The sequence below is a fragment of the Callithrix jacchus genome, chromosome 11 (assembly GCF_049354715.1).
Source record: "Callithrix jacchus isolate 240 chromosome 11, calJac240_pri, whole genome shotgun sequence".
Taxonomy (NCBI): Eukaryota; Metazoa; Chordata; class Mammalia; order Primates; family Cebidae; genus Callithrix; species Callithrix jacchus.
In genome coordinates, this window is record NC_133512.1 from 77,650,481 (window position 1) to 77,665,382 (window position 14,902).

A 14,902-nucleotide genomic window follows, 5' to 3' on the forward strand; every position below is an offset into this window, starting at 1 on the left:
GATAGGTAGCTAGTGACAAAGGGGTACCAGGAGGAAAAACATTACCCGCCATCAGTGGAGATCTGGGAGTTCTGCAGAAATACAGAGGAGCTGAGGGAATGGCGTCCAGCTTGTGGGCCCTGGACTATGGTGAAAGGGGAAGGGATCCAAGGACGCATATGGCACCAAACATTCTCTGATGGTGTAGCTAAAAGCTCCACTAGGCTAATAAGTTTGTGAACAATTTGACATCATTAAAATGTACACCTACTCAGAGAGGACCATAAGAATAGATGTTGCTCCACAGCAAATAGCCAGAGTAAATGGATTTGGGGCCAATTCCACTGCTGTTACAGAGCTTGAGAAATCTTTTAATAAGAAACTCTATTGAATACATATTCAACACTTACAGACACGCAGGCATGAACCAGGCCGCTGCCTCTGCATCTGAGGGGGCACACGTGTCTGGAGCACTTGCCTGGTACGGGTTGAGTACATACAATTGCCCTCACTTACACCACTTGGCCCCATGAGTAAGTCATTACTCTGATTTTCAAATGAACTTGACTAGTATTCATTTCAAGCTTCAGAAAGCATCTGGTGTTAGAAGAAAAAAGGAAGGCAAGAGAGTTGACTATTTGTCATTTATTCAGCAGCAGTAGTTACACTATCCTCAATTTGCCCTATTTTATGACAACCTAACATATTACACTGGGAGGAACAGGATAAGTATACAACAAGGTTTGCCCCAGAAGCTAAAACAAATGTACTGACATTTAAAGAGCAATACTCACCCTCAGTTTGTCTACAGGGGAAAGAAGTTCATCCAGTGATGCTTCGGTATGCAGGAACAAAATTGCTTTGCAATTTTGCAATACATAAGAAAGAACATTCTCTAGGGCAAAGGTCCCCTGCTTGCCAAGGGCCTGGGATGCAGCAGTACAGTGTTTTTTTTAATCCCCGAAGGAGAACTCAATTTTTTGCTAAGGGCGTGAAGGTTCTGGAATCAGCCTTGTGTGGAGAGATGGGTATGCCTTTTTTAAAAAGCATGACAGTATTTCTGAGCATGATTTTCAGTTGCTAAATATAGGCTTAGCAACTGCACTGCTGATGAAGTCACTCAGAAGACACTTTTAAAGAGAAGCAAAAGAAAACAGATTTGTGATGTACCCACAGCAGGACAACTGTTTTGGATGAACTCATTCCCACTTGTTAAGATGACAAAAATGACCAACTTGTTAAGATGACAAAATGAACCCTGTTCAATTAACTGAATCCTCTTTTTATATTACCAAGTGTGTTGCAGCTGAGTGAATCTTTGGGACTCAGGAAAAATAATCCACACAGACATTGCAAATCCCTGGGTTAGCCCCAGGCCCAAACTCCTCACCCAAATCCAAAGCCTTGCCAGAGGGCAGATTTTACCAGGAACATTCACGGGGCTGGCAACCTCTCCCATTTCTGTGTCAGAGGCTCACAGCTGAGTAACAGATAAGCAAGGAAAAAGAGCACAGTCCGAGCTAATCTTTATCTACACATATGCCCAGAGGGCCAATGGCTCATGCAGGATCTGGGCACCAAGCTTGAGGGCTCAGGGTCACTTCCGGAAACAAAGCTGACAGGCTGGTATTTCCTGGTGACCTCTCGTAGCTTCCTCAGCAGTTTTTCATCTGAAATGGAATATGACCCACTATGGCAGGGGTGCATGCCCCTGGCTACACCCTGGACCTTGTTGGGGAGCTATAACCAAATCCTGATACCAGGCCTACCCCAGAGATTCTGAGGTAGGCAAGGGTGAGAGGCTTGGGCACTAGGAATTTTCCAAGCTGTATAAATGACTCTGTGAACACACATGGTTTGGAACCACCTCATCATGTCAGTCCCACTCTAGCTTTAGGGAACCCAACTTATCACCTGGCACTGAGGCAACAAAGGATCACCGGGTGCAGTGGGCCCAGACAACAGAATTGGGATCCCCTGGGAGAGTTAAGAATGACTTCAAAAGCTATTTTAGAGAGGTACAATGGAGTGGGTTCGAGGAATAAGGGTAACAGAGGAGCTGAATGACGATATATATAAAGGTTTTCTAGCTTGGCTAGGTAGGTGACTTTGACCTCCCAACCAAGACAGGGATAAGAGAATGAGAAGGTTTAAGAGAAAAGATTATTTTGACCATTTTGGGGTTGGGATTTCTGTGGGTGGGGACATATGATAGCAAGTTTACTGGGCCAAGGCCCCATGCAATAGGCAGTCACAGACCTGGGGGCTCTTCAGTATACAAGGAGCACTAAAGGCACAGGTCTGGACAAGCTCACCTGGGGATTAAGGCAGAGGCAGGATGAGAAGAACAAAATATGGGAAATGATAGCATTTAAGGAATGGCTAGAAGGAAATAATTCAGCAAATGAAATAGAAAAAAAACCAGATATTAGATCTGAAACAGATGGCTGTGGTGTAACACAAGCTCTGAGAGGACAGGGCCATACCTCAGCTTACTGTGTATCCTCAGTTACTGGCCCAGGGCTTACCATGACAATCAAATGTGAGCTTAGCATCAATAAAAATGTGCTGAGTCCCAGTTTATGAGTTTAAAGGAGGAGATGGTAGCCAAGTCTAGCTAAAGCTACAGAGCGGTAACAATGGAATGTTTGGTGGCCGGAAGGCCTCTGGTGCTGATAAGAGCAATCACAGGGAAGAGTGTTGCTTAACAAGTCATATATGACAGTTAGAGCACCCCACCCAGGGCATGGTTGGGTTACAAGGGGGCATGTGCACGTGTGTGCGAGGACACATGCATATGTATGTAAATGCATTCATGGGGCACTACTGGAGGGCCATGGCATCCAAGTGGCTGCTGGGTTGTTCTCGTTTCCTACTAAGAACTGTTTAGCACTTGAGTATTTTTAAAATTCACTCACATCTGTGTTCCACCAATTCAGTAACTGCAGCACATGAAAAATGAAGTAAAAGATGCAGAATTAGGGCAAGACTTTTCAAGCAGATGATGATTTTCAAAGGTAGAAATGCATGGTCTTTAAGGTTGCATGGGACACAGGATTGCACATCCGGGATATGAAGGTTTAGAAGTGAAAGACGGAAAGGGAAAGATGTTGTTTCCAACATTTCCAACTGCTGGCTGTTCCAGCACCTGTGTCTGGGCAGTGAGGTGGCCTGCCACCAGAAGGTGCAGTCACATGTCCATGCTCCCAGGCACTTGCTCCTTCATCCTCTCCTGCATCCCCACCCTCCTTGGGCTTCCAACCCAGATGGGTGCTCCTGGAGCATCTGGCTTTACCTGATGAGGAGGAGTCTGTCCTTTTCAGATGGATGGTCATCCAGCCACTGAGAGAAGCGTGCGTGGGACCACTCTGCCCTCTGCAGGGTTGAAACACAATTAGAGAGGAGAAAGGGCATACGCATTCTTCAGTAAATGGCAGCCAGTTCTGGTTCAAAAAGCACTCTGGAGGATTCCTAAGGTGAAACTGCCCCAACACCTGCCTGAGGGAAGTAGGAAGGGGGCACAGGCCTCGGTGTACCTTCCTGACTACAAGGAGCCTTCTAGATTTGCCAGGTGATGGTGGGTCAGTAAAAAAAAAAAAAAAATGGGGTTGCCATCAAAAATTCTTTATGAACATAAATTACTTGTGTCATTATTAAAGGCAAATTCTGGATGCATCAGGTAATTTTTTGCACTGTGAAGAAAGAAGACACTGGGCAGTGGGACTTTTTCTTTTCTAATATCTATTCACTGTCAAAGATAGACATCAATGACTAAACAAAGCAGTGGAGGGCCAGGAAGCATTCAGTGAGTGGGGGCTCTGGATTCACAAAGGTAATGGGAAGAGTCACAAAAGAGATCTGGTTTGACTTTACTTATTACCTGGAAAGGAGATTTCAGCTCAGCAGGTGCTCTCGTGAACAAAAACTGAATAATGATGCTGAATGGAATCACATCCCCCAGTGCAGGACTATTGGCTACATGTTCACTTGTCTGGAAGAGCAGAGGTCTAGATGAAAAAGACGGAAGTTATTTCACACTGTTCGATGCTGAAAGAGGTGATTTGGTGGACAGTCATTATCCTTGTAGAATAGCATTTTTCCTTGACTGGCTACTGAAGGAGCACTCCACTGCTTAACCATCCTATTCAGCCTTGAGATGCACACATGTCCCCGGCCCCACACGCCCACATGCCCACAGGCTGATCTACCCTTCAGCTCCCATTTGACCCCGAGTTCACTAGTCTATAAGTCTGACATACAGGGGGCTCAGCAAAAGTTCATCTAATTACTAGGCTAAAAGCAAAAAAAGAACAAAAGTAAAGCCTTCAAGTAGTTGTTACTAACAGATTCTTATCTTGATCAATCCTTTTAGCTTTCATTTAAAACAGAATCCTTCTTTGGGCCATAATCAAATGTGAGTATACTCAAACATTTTCTACACAACTTTTCAAAAAGGCAAATATGGCTTTGTATGTACAGTTTTTACTTTGCTGAACATTCTGTCAAAAATTTATGCTAGCTCCCTTATACTACATTACATGTCTGGGTTTCATTGTTCACATTTTATAGAAGGAGCATGGAGGTGAATACTTTCCACTACCAATTATATATCACCTTGTGCAAAAGGCTGGCAAGAATTATTTGAATTGTTACTGGCTTTGAGCTCTTATGGATGAGAGCTGATTAGAAGAACCTGAGCTGTGGACACTGAATCTCAAGTGGTAAGATGGCAGCAACATCTCTTGACAGATCAGATAATGATTCTGAACCATGTAAAACAGCGCTGTGTCTGGGGCTCTTTCTTCACCATGCCTTAATTACTCTAATTATGAATGAAGGCCTGTACAAAATAGAGAAGTGAACTTCTTCCCTACACTAATGATAAGGTCGTCAAGAGTCAGGAATGTTCTCAATAGAGAGCTGATTCTCATTAGATACAGAATTATTATTAGGAAAGATGACTTTATATTAGCTATTCTACAAGTAAAAATCTATCTCTATCAACTAACATTATGTTGTAATTTATTTTCTTTGGTTTCTGGGGAAGCATTTCAGTCATTGTTTATCACCAGAAAGCCATAAAGCTCCAAACCAGACGTTCCATGAGATGATGACTAAGGTCTTATGGCCACACTGAAAATGTGATACACCTGCCTTGAAAATCTGCAAGGCCCAAATAATTTCCCAGTGTTCAATGCTGAAGAGCTTTAGGCAATCAGTCAAGTACCTAAACAAATATGAAAACTTAGCTGAGGAAATGGCAGGCATCTCGGTCAGTCCTATTTGTGGACGACATTGTTTCCATCTAAGTAAAAGCTCCGAGTTTGAACATCTTTTTCATCGTCAACAGTCGCAAGAGCTAACAATATAGCACCGACAATGCGTCAGGCACAGTTTAAAGCTGTATAGAGGGTGAGGTCAGCAAGATGGTAAAACAGCAATTTCCAGGCTTCATTCCCCACCCATAGAAAATCCAACTAACAATCATTGACAGAAAAGAACATCTTTATGAAGACCCCAAAACTTGAGACTGAGACTGAAACACCTAATGGAACAAAGAACCGTATAAAAACTGCATTAGAAGAGTACGAGACACGGTTTCACCTTGACCATATCACTCCTCCAAGTCAGCAAAGAGCCACAGGGGGCATTCTCCTAAGCCCACATTTTCTACAGAGGAAAAGAGAACTGAAAGTAGACAGAATACTAGCTTCCCTAGCATTGTGAGGTGCTTTGAAGGAAGCCCACTACTACTGCCTTACCTCAAAGGGAATACTGGAGTAACAGAACAAGATCCCCTGGTGTCAAACAAATCAAGAAGGTAAAGCTTGCAGTGACTAGTGTGCAGATCTGGATGGTAGCTCTGTGTTCCTGCCAGCGGTGGCACCTGATCAGAGAGATCAGCTAGTGATCTAGCTTACCTTCAAAGCTGAGTTGGCTGCTCCCAGAAGCTGAATGAGAAGTTCACCCTGGCTTGAGTCCCTAGAAAGCCAGCCTCTATACTCAGCCTCACAGCCCACCTCAAGGCCCTACCCAGGAGAAGAGATGCTCACCACGGGGCATTTTTTGCAGAGAACAGGGGCTAGACTTGCCCAAACCCTGAAGTCCAAAGAGCAGCTCCAAACAATGGCTCCACCCAGTATCAGAGCCCACCCCAGAGTCTAGCTCAGGCAAGGGGATTCCTACCAGCATGTATTTCTATGGAGCATAACCTCTGGACCTGTCTGTCTAGAACAGTGATCCATCTAAACCTAGAGTCTAGCCTGCAGACCTGCTCAACTGCATAACCTAAATAGCAATACTGCCCAGCAAAGAAATATGCTTTGTGACCCTGCCAGAGGCAATCAGAGTTCCCAGCCAGCAGCTCCACTTGACTCAGAGCCCAGCCAGTGGTCTTGCTGGATGGTGAAGCTCAGCGAGCAGCCCCACCCAAATGCAGAGCAAAGGCAGAAACCCAACTAACTAGAGAAAATGACAGCAAGCTCTGCTTCCTTGAGATTGATATCAGCTGGCTCATCCAGGATCACAGACTAAAGTAAATAATGAAGTTCAATCTATACTAAAGAACACCTCTAAAAGACAGAAGAGGTAGCTGTCTCCTGAAATGCACAGACATCAATACAAGGACATGAAGATTATGGAGGCTGGGCGTGGTGGCTCACATCTGTAATCCCAGTCCTTTGGGAGTTTGAGGTGGGATCATGAGGTCAAGAGATGGAGACCAGCCTGGCCAACATGGTGAAACCCTGTGTCTACTAAAAATACAAAAATTAGCAGGACATGGTGGTACACACCTGTAGATCCAGCTACTCAGGAGGCTGAGGCAGAAAAACTGCTTGAACCTGGGAGGTGGAAGTTACAGTGAGATCATGCCACTGAACTCCAACCTGATGACAGAGTGAGATTCTGGTCTCAAAAAAAAAGAATTAGAGGAATCATGATACCACCAAAACAAACTAATAAAGCTATAATAATGAACCCTAAAGAAATGTACATCTATGGAATGACTGACAAAAAATATACAACAATCCTCTTAAGGAAGTTCAGCAAACTACAAGAATATGTAAAAGAAGTTAAATGAAATCTGAAACACAATATATGAACAAAATGAGAAATTTGACAGAGACACGGAAACTATAACAAAAACAAATGGAGATCCTGGAGATGGAAAAGACAACAACTAAAATGAAAAATTAAATAGCAAGTTTCATCTGGAGACTTGTACAAAACATTCAGTCCAAAGAGAAGTTCACCAACACACATAATAAACTATCAAAAATCAAAGACAAAAATTCTGAGAGCAGCAAGAAACAAGAAACTTATCACATACAAAGAACTTGCAATATGGCTACTAGAGAATTCTCAGCAAAAACCCTGTAGGGCAGGATAAAATGAGATGATATATTTAAAGTGCCAAAGGAAAATAACTACCAACCAAAAAAGCTATACTTCAGAAATGAGAAAGAAACAAAAACTTTCCTAAGCAAAAGCTAACAGAGATCATCAGCACTAAACCAGCCTATTGAAATTGCTAAATGGAGTTCTCTAAGCTGATATAAAAGGCTGCTAATTAATAAAATATATGAAAACACAAAAACCAATGCTATAAATAATATAGAATCACACTCAGAAAAACCTAAACTGTAATAGTGGTCTGTAAAATAATTTTATGCCTAATATGAGGCTATTAAAATTATAGCTCAAGGCTGGGCACGGTGGCTCATGCCTATAATCCCAGTGCTTTGGGAGGCTGAGGTGGGCAGGTAACTTGGGACAAGAAGTTTCATACCAGCCTGGCCAATATGGCAAAACCCTGTCTTTACCAAAACTACAAAAATTAGCCAGGTGTGGTGGTGTGTACCTGTGGTCCCAGCTACTCAGGAAGCTGAGGCACAAGAATTGCTTGAACCGGGAGGTGGTGGTTGCAGTGAGCCAAGACTACACCACTGTACTCCAGCCTGAGTGATGGAGTGAGACTCTGTCTCACAAAAACAAAAACAAAAACAAAGAACTATAGCCCAAATTAGGGATACAAATTGCAAAATGATGTATATTTTGACATCAAAATATTAAAATGTGTAGAGAAGGGGAATACAAATGTACAGCTGTTGTATGTTATCAAAATTCAGTTGTTATCAGCTTGAAATACCCTAATATTAGTATATCGCTTTTGGAAGCCTCATGTAAATACAAAACAACAATCTAGAGTAGAGGCACAAAACATACATAGAAATAATTCAAAGCATACCATTAAAAAAAAAATCAGGCCACAAGGGAGGACATCAAGAGAGAAACAAGGCAACAAAGCATCCACAAAACAATCAGAGAACAAACTACAAATTAGTAGTATCGAGTCCTTACCTATCAATATTTACTTGGATTTTAAGAGAACTGAAATCTCCAGTAAAAGACAAAATGGCTGAATGTATTAAAAAAAAATAAGACCCAGCTACATGCTGCCTACAAGAGACTCAACTGACTTCTAAGGACATACAGAATAAAAGAGAAAGTACGAAGAAAGATATTCCGTGCAAATGGAAAGAGAGAGAGAGCAGGGTTGGCTATACCTTTATCAGACAAAATAGACTTTAGCTCAAAACAACAAAAAAAGGTAAAGAAAGCCATTATAATAAAAGTGTCAATTCATCAGGAGGATATAACAATTGTAAATATATATGTACCCAACATCAGAGCACCTAAATATGTAAAGCAAATATGAAAGGATCTAAAGAAAGAAATAACTTACAATGCAGTAATAAGGGACTTCAATACCCCACTTTCAGCAATGGCAGATCATCCAGATAGAAAGTTAATAAGGAAACAGTGAACTTGAACTACATTTTAGACCAAATGGACCTAACAAGACATATATAGCATATGTATATGTCCCTTCAACAACAAGGGAATACATGTCTTCTCAAGTGCACACATATCTTGCTTCAGGATATATCATATATTAGGTTGCCAAGTCTGAACAAATTTAGGAGAAATGAAATCATATCAAGTGCCTTTTCTAATCACAATGGTATGAAACTAGACATCAATAATAGAAGTAATCTTGGAAATGCCACAAGTATGTGGAAATTAAACAACATGCCCCTCAACAGCCAATGGGTCAAAGGAGAAAACAAAAGAGAAATCAAAAAAACATTTTGGAAAAAATGAAAATGGAAATGCAACATACCAAAATGTATGGGATATAGCAAAAGCAGTTCTAAGAAGGAAATTGATAGCAATAAATACTTAAATAAAAATAAATATCTCAAATAACCTAATGGTACACCTCAAGAAACAAGAGAAGAACCAATTTCAGCTGAAAGTTAGCAGAAGGAAAACAATACAAAGATCAGAGGAGAAATAAATATAAACTAGAAAACCAGGGGAAAACAATCAACAAAACAATTTGAAAAGTTAAACAAAATCAACAAACCCTTAACTTAGACTAAAAAAGAAAAAGAGAAGACTTAAATAAAATTGGAAATGAAAGAGAAGATATTACAACTGATACCACTGAAATACAAAGCATCATGAGTGATTACTATGAGAAACTATATATGGCCACAAATTCAGTAACCTAGAAAAAAATGGATAAAATTCCTAGACACATATAACTTGCTAATGCTGAATCAAGAAGAAAGAGAAAATAGAAGAAACAGAAAATCTGAACAGACCAATAATGAGTGAAGAGATTGGATCCATAATAAAAAGTCTCCAAACAAAGAAAAGCCCAGGACCTGATGGCTCCACAGGTGAATTCTACAAAAGGTATAAAGAAGAGCTAATACCAATCCTTCATCCCCAAAAAAATAAAAAAGGAGGGAATACTTCCAAGCTAGTTTTAGGAGGCCCTGACACTAAAGCCACAAAAGGACATAAAAGAAGAAACTTATAGGACAATATCCTTGATGAACTCTATGTTCATTATATGTAGATACGAAATCCTCAACAATTTATTAACAAACCCAATTCTACGGCACATAAAAAGGATTATTCACATGATCAAATGAGATTTCTCGCTGGGATACAAGGATGGGTCAACATATATACATCAATAAATGTGATGCATATCAGCAGAACAAAAGACAAAAACCATATGATTATTTTATTAGATGCAGAAAAAGCATTTGACAAAATTCAACACCCTTTTATAATAAAAACTCTCAACAAATTAAGGGCTACATACAATAAGCCTACAGTTAATTGTACTCAATAGTGAAAAGTTGAAAGCTCTTCCTGTAAGATCAGGAACAAGACAAAGATGTCCACTGTCAGCAAGCACTTTTATTAATTATCCTACTGGAGGTCTTTGACAGAGCAACTAGGCAGGAGAAAGAAAGAAAAGGCATTCAAATAGAGAAGAAAGACATGAAATATTACCTGTTTGCATATGACATTATCTTATATATCCGAAACCAAAAAGACAGAATTAATAAAGGAATAAAGTCACAGGATACAAAATAATTTTATATATCTGAAACCAAAAGATAGAATTAATAAAGGAATAAAGTCATGGATACAAAATTAAGACAAATCTAATTAATAACAATGAATGATCTAAAAAAGAAATCAAGAAAACACCCACTTATAATAGCTACAAAAATATGAAATACTTAAGAATAAACTTAACCAATAAAGTGAAAGATTTGTATACTAAAAACTGTAAAGCACTGATGAAAGACACTGACAAAGACATAAATAAATGGAAAGCTATTCTGTGTTCATGGAATGAAAGAATACTGTTAAAATGTCTATACTATCCAAACCAATCTACAAATTCAATGCAATCCCTATAAAAATTCCAATGTCATTTTCCCCAGAAATAGAAAAAAATAATCCTATAATTAATTCATATGGAACTACAAAAATCCCTGATTAGCTAAGGCAATAGAAGTAAAAATAACAAAGCTGGAGGTATGACTATCTAATTTTAAGCTACATTACAGAGCTATATAATAATTAGAACGGCATGGTACTGGCATATAAATAGAAACACTGAGGAACAGAACAGAACATAGACCCCATAAATGAACCCACACATTTACAGTCAATTGACTTTCAACAAAGGAGTCAAGAAAACACAATGGGAAAAGGACAACCTCTCTCACAGAGTGTTGGGGCCACTGGATATCCATCTAAAGAAGAATAAATTGGATCCTTACATCATACCATATAAAAAATCAATTCAAAATGGAAAAAAGTCAAGGTGTGGTCTTGAAAAGAAACTGTAACAAAAAAAAAAAAAAGAAAGAAAGAAACTCTAACAATATTAGAAGAAAGAAAACATAGAGGGAAAGCTCTATGACATTGGTCTGTGAAGTAACTTTTTGGATTTGACCCCAAAAGCTGAGACAATAAAAGAAAAAAGGGACAAATGGGATTACATTAAACTGAAAAGCTTCTGCAAAGCAAAAAAAAACAACAGTAAGAGTAAAAAGACAACTGATAGATTGGAAGAAAGCCATACATCTGACAAGTTAACATTTGAAATCTATAAGGAACACAAAAATGGCAAGAAAACCACCCAATTTAAAAATGTGCAAAAAAACCTGAATAGACATTTCTCAAAAGAATTCATATAAATGACCAACAGATATATGAAAAAATGTTCCACATCACTGATCATAAGGAAAATGCAAATTAAAACTACAATGAGATATCGTCTCACACCTGTCAGAATGGCTATTATTTTAAAAAATGAAAGATAAATGTGGTGAGAGTGTGGGGGAAAAGGGAACCTTGTACACTGTTGGTGGGAATGTAAATTAATACAACCATTTTGGAAAACTGTATGGCAGTTTCTGAAAAAAACTAAAAATGGAATTAACATATGACTCAGCAATCTCACTTCTGAGTACATAATAACCTAAAGACTTGAAACCGGCATGTTGAACAGATAGCTCCACTTCCATGTTCACTACAGCATTATTTACAATAGCCAAGTTATGGAATCAATCTAAGTGTCCATCAATGGATGAGTAAAGAAAATGTGGCATATATAGAAAACAGAATACTAACCAGCCTTCAAAAAGAAGGAAATCCTGTCATTTGGCAACATGGATGAGCCTGGAGGACATTACATTAAGTTAAATAAACCAGGCACAGAAAGACAAATACCACATGGTCTCACTTATTTGTGGGATCTTAAACAACAGAACTCACAGAGGCAGAGAGCAGAATGGTAGTTAGCAGAGGCTAAGTGGGGGGGAAATGGGGAGGTTTTAGTCAGAGTACAAAGTTACAGTTAGACAGGAAGAAGATGTTTTTTGAAATCTATTGCACAGCCTGGTGACTAAAGTTAGTAGTAATGCATAATACATTTCAAAATTGCTAACAATTTTAAATGTTCTCACCACTAAAAATGCTAGGTATTTGAGGTGATGTGTTAGTCTGAATTAATCATCCCACACTGTATACATATAATATCACTTTCTACCCCCAGAAGTATATACAATAAACAAATATATGTTAACTCATTTATTCTTCTAAAAATCCTATGAGTTAGGTACTATTACATTCCCATTTTACAGATTGGTAAACCAAGGCATAGAGAAATCAAGTAAAAGCTAGAAGTGGCAAAGCAAGGATTCAAACGCAGAAAGCTTGGCTCTTAATTCTGCAATGCATCCTCTTTTAGAATACCAACTGTAGCAACTACTCATCCTGTTTCTACAACAGCTATGCTGATTTACAGCCAGAAACAAAGAACCCTGGAAGAAAGTGTAATTTTGAACTGTCAACAACTTGTATAGAAAAACCTATCTGAGAAAACTAATGTGTACAGGATCATCATTTGAAGGTCACACAATTACTACCTCTTCAGGTACTCCAAATTCTACCTTTGGGTCAAAATGGACCTCTAGTCACTTAACCACTCGAAGCACATCATCACAGTCTCTTTCAGAATTATTTTAACCTGGTGTGACCTTAAGATCCTTTGGGGTAATGGGAGGTGGTGTCTTAAAGGTCTCTGGAAGCTGACTCTGGGTTGGAATGATGACAAGGCTATGCCTCAGCTCTGCTTTCCATAGACTGGTCACTATTTGTCCCCAACAGAAAAAGATGAAGTATCTTACAGCCCTGTGGTCCCTGGATACTGAGCAGCTGACATTCCCAGACAGCTCCCTAAACTCCAAATCCAGCCCATGACACTAACCTGCTTGTGATGACGACGCTGCTCTCATGTTTCAGCTATTGCAGGGAAAAAGGGGTAGTGAGAAGTCCCTCCACTGGGTCACAAGTTCATATCGTAGGTCTGGTGTGCCCAGGCCCCAAAAAGGGACTCTGAGGGATGTGAAGGATAGCAGGACTCGCCTTCACTTCCTTTTTTTTTGAGACGGAGTCTAGCTTTGTTGCCCAGGCTGGAGTTCAATGGTGCCATTTTGGCTTACTACAACCTCCACCTCCCAGGTTCAAGTGATTCTCTTGCCTCAGCTTCCCAAGTAGCTGACGAAAGGTGCCTGTCACCATGCTCAGCTAATTTTTGTATTTTTAGTAGAGATGGGGTTTCACTATGTTAGTCAGGCTGGTCTCAAACTGCTGACCTCAAGTGATCCACCTGCCTTGGCCTCCCAAAGTGCCGAGATTACAGGCGTGAGCCATGACACCAGGCCTCATGCCTTCACTTCTGTCCTGCTGCCTCTGCTTGTCACGTTCAACAGTACATTAGTCCTGTAAGTTTTTCCTTTTCCCCATTAAAGCCCATTCTTTTTTCATGCCATATGATATTGTAGGATTCATCTCAAACCCTAGTTTATAATGTGACAAGACCTGGGGGTGGGGAGCTTCAGTCCTATGAGACAGTCCTTGATTGTTAATGAAGAGTAGCCATATGGAATCCTACATTACCTCTACAATAGGAAGATAATCAAGAATTTTGGCCCTCCCATCTCTCAGTACTTCCTATAGAAAGCTCTCTATATAAAAGTCCTTATAAGTACTTTAGAATTATGTGCTAAGAAATGCTTAACTTTCTCTTAGGAATGAATATATTTTCTTCCTTCTGATAATGAGAATCAGATAGCTGATTCTGTTTCTTATCTTTGGCTTCATGAAGTTTAAAGCCAAGTTTGAAACTTATCTATAGCAATTTAATGGTTTGAATATTTGTATTTTTCTTTATTTTCCTCCAATATATTCTCTATGCAAACTGTAAATGATACAAGGAAGGAAAGAAGAGTAGAAGGGGAAGGACAAGGAGGGAGAGAGACAAGGAGAGGAAACAATCTGAACACTACATGCACATAACAACACGTCTAGCAGCCCAGCCCACATGGAAGTTGCTGGCTGAGACGCCTGTCTAAACCAGGCCTGGTAAAAAAAACAGCTCATTTTAAAATGGAATCTTTTGGGTAATCACCTCCCCACACCACCTTTTTTTTTTTTTGGAGTCTCGCTCTGTCACCCGGGGTGGAGTGCAGTGGCACAGTATCAGCTCACTGTAACCTCCACCTCCTGGGTTGAAGTGATTCTCCTGCCTCAGTCTCCTGAGTAGCTGGAATTACAGGCGCATGCCACCATGCCTGGCTAATTTTTATATTTTTAGTAGAGGAAGGGTTTCACCATGCTGGCCAGGCTGGTCTCAAGCTCTTGACCTCATGATCCGCTGCCTCAGCCTCCCAAAGTGCTGGGATTATAGTTGTGAGCCACCGCACTCGGCCTCACCTGTCCCTTTTTTTTTTTTTTGAGATGGAGTCTCGCTGTGTCACCCAAGCCAGAGTGCAGTGCTGTGATCTCGGTTTACTGCAACCTCCACCTCCCTGGTTCGAGCAATTCCCCTGCCTCAGCCTCCCGAGTATCTGAGATTACAGGTATGCGACACCAGATCTGGCTATTTTTTTTTGCATTTTTAGTAGAGACAGGGTTTCACCATGTTGGCCAGGCTGGTCTCGAACTCCTGACCTCGTAATCCACCAGCCTTGGCCTC

At 40.2% G+C, this 14,902-nt stretch overlaps 1 protein-coding gene across 5 annotated transcripts in view; it reads right to left on the reverse strand.

Annotated features, from left to right (window-relative positions):
* Positions 1 to 14,902, reverse strand: part of COG5 (component of oligomeric golgi complex 5) — a 377,608-nt gene that overhangs the window by 6,552 nt on the left and 356,154 nt on the right. For 4 of the 5 annotated variants that reach the window (XM_078343129.1, XM_078343126.1, XM_078343128.1 and 1 more), the window contains 2 exons: positions 3,860 to 3,986; positions 3,275 to 3,354 (listed from right to left, as the gene is read on the reverse strand). In XM_078343129.1, coding sequence (XP_078199255.1) covers positions 3,275 to 3,354; positions 3,860 to 3,986 — 207 coding nt within the window. Of the gene's footprint in view, positions 1 to 773; positions 1,650 to 3,274; positions 3,355 to 3,859; positions 3,987 to 14,902 lie in introns of those variants that run through there. The other variant, XM_078343127.1, reaches the window with a different exon arrangement.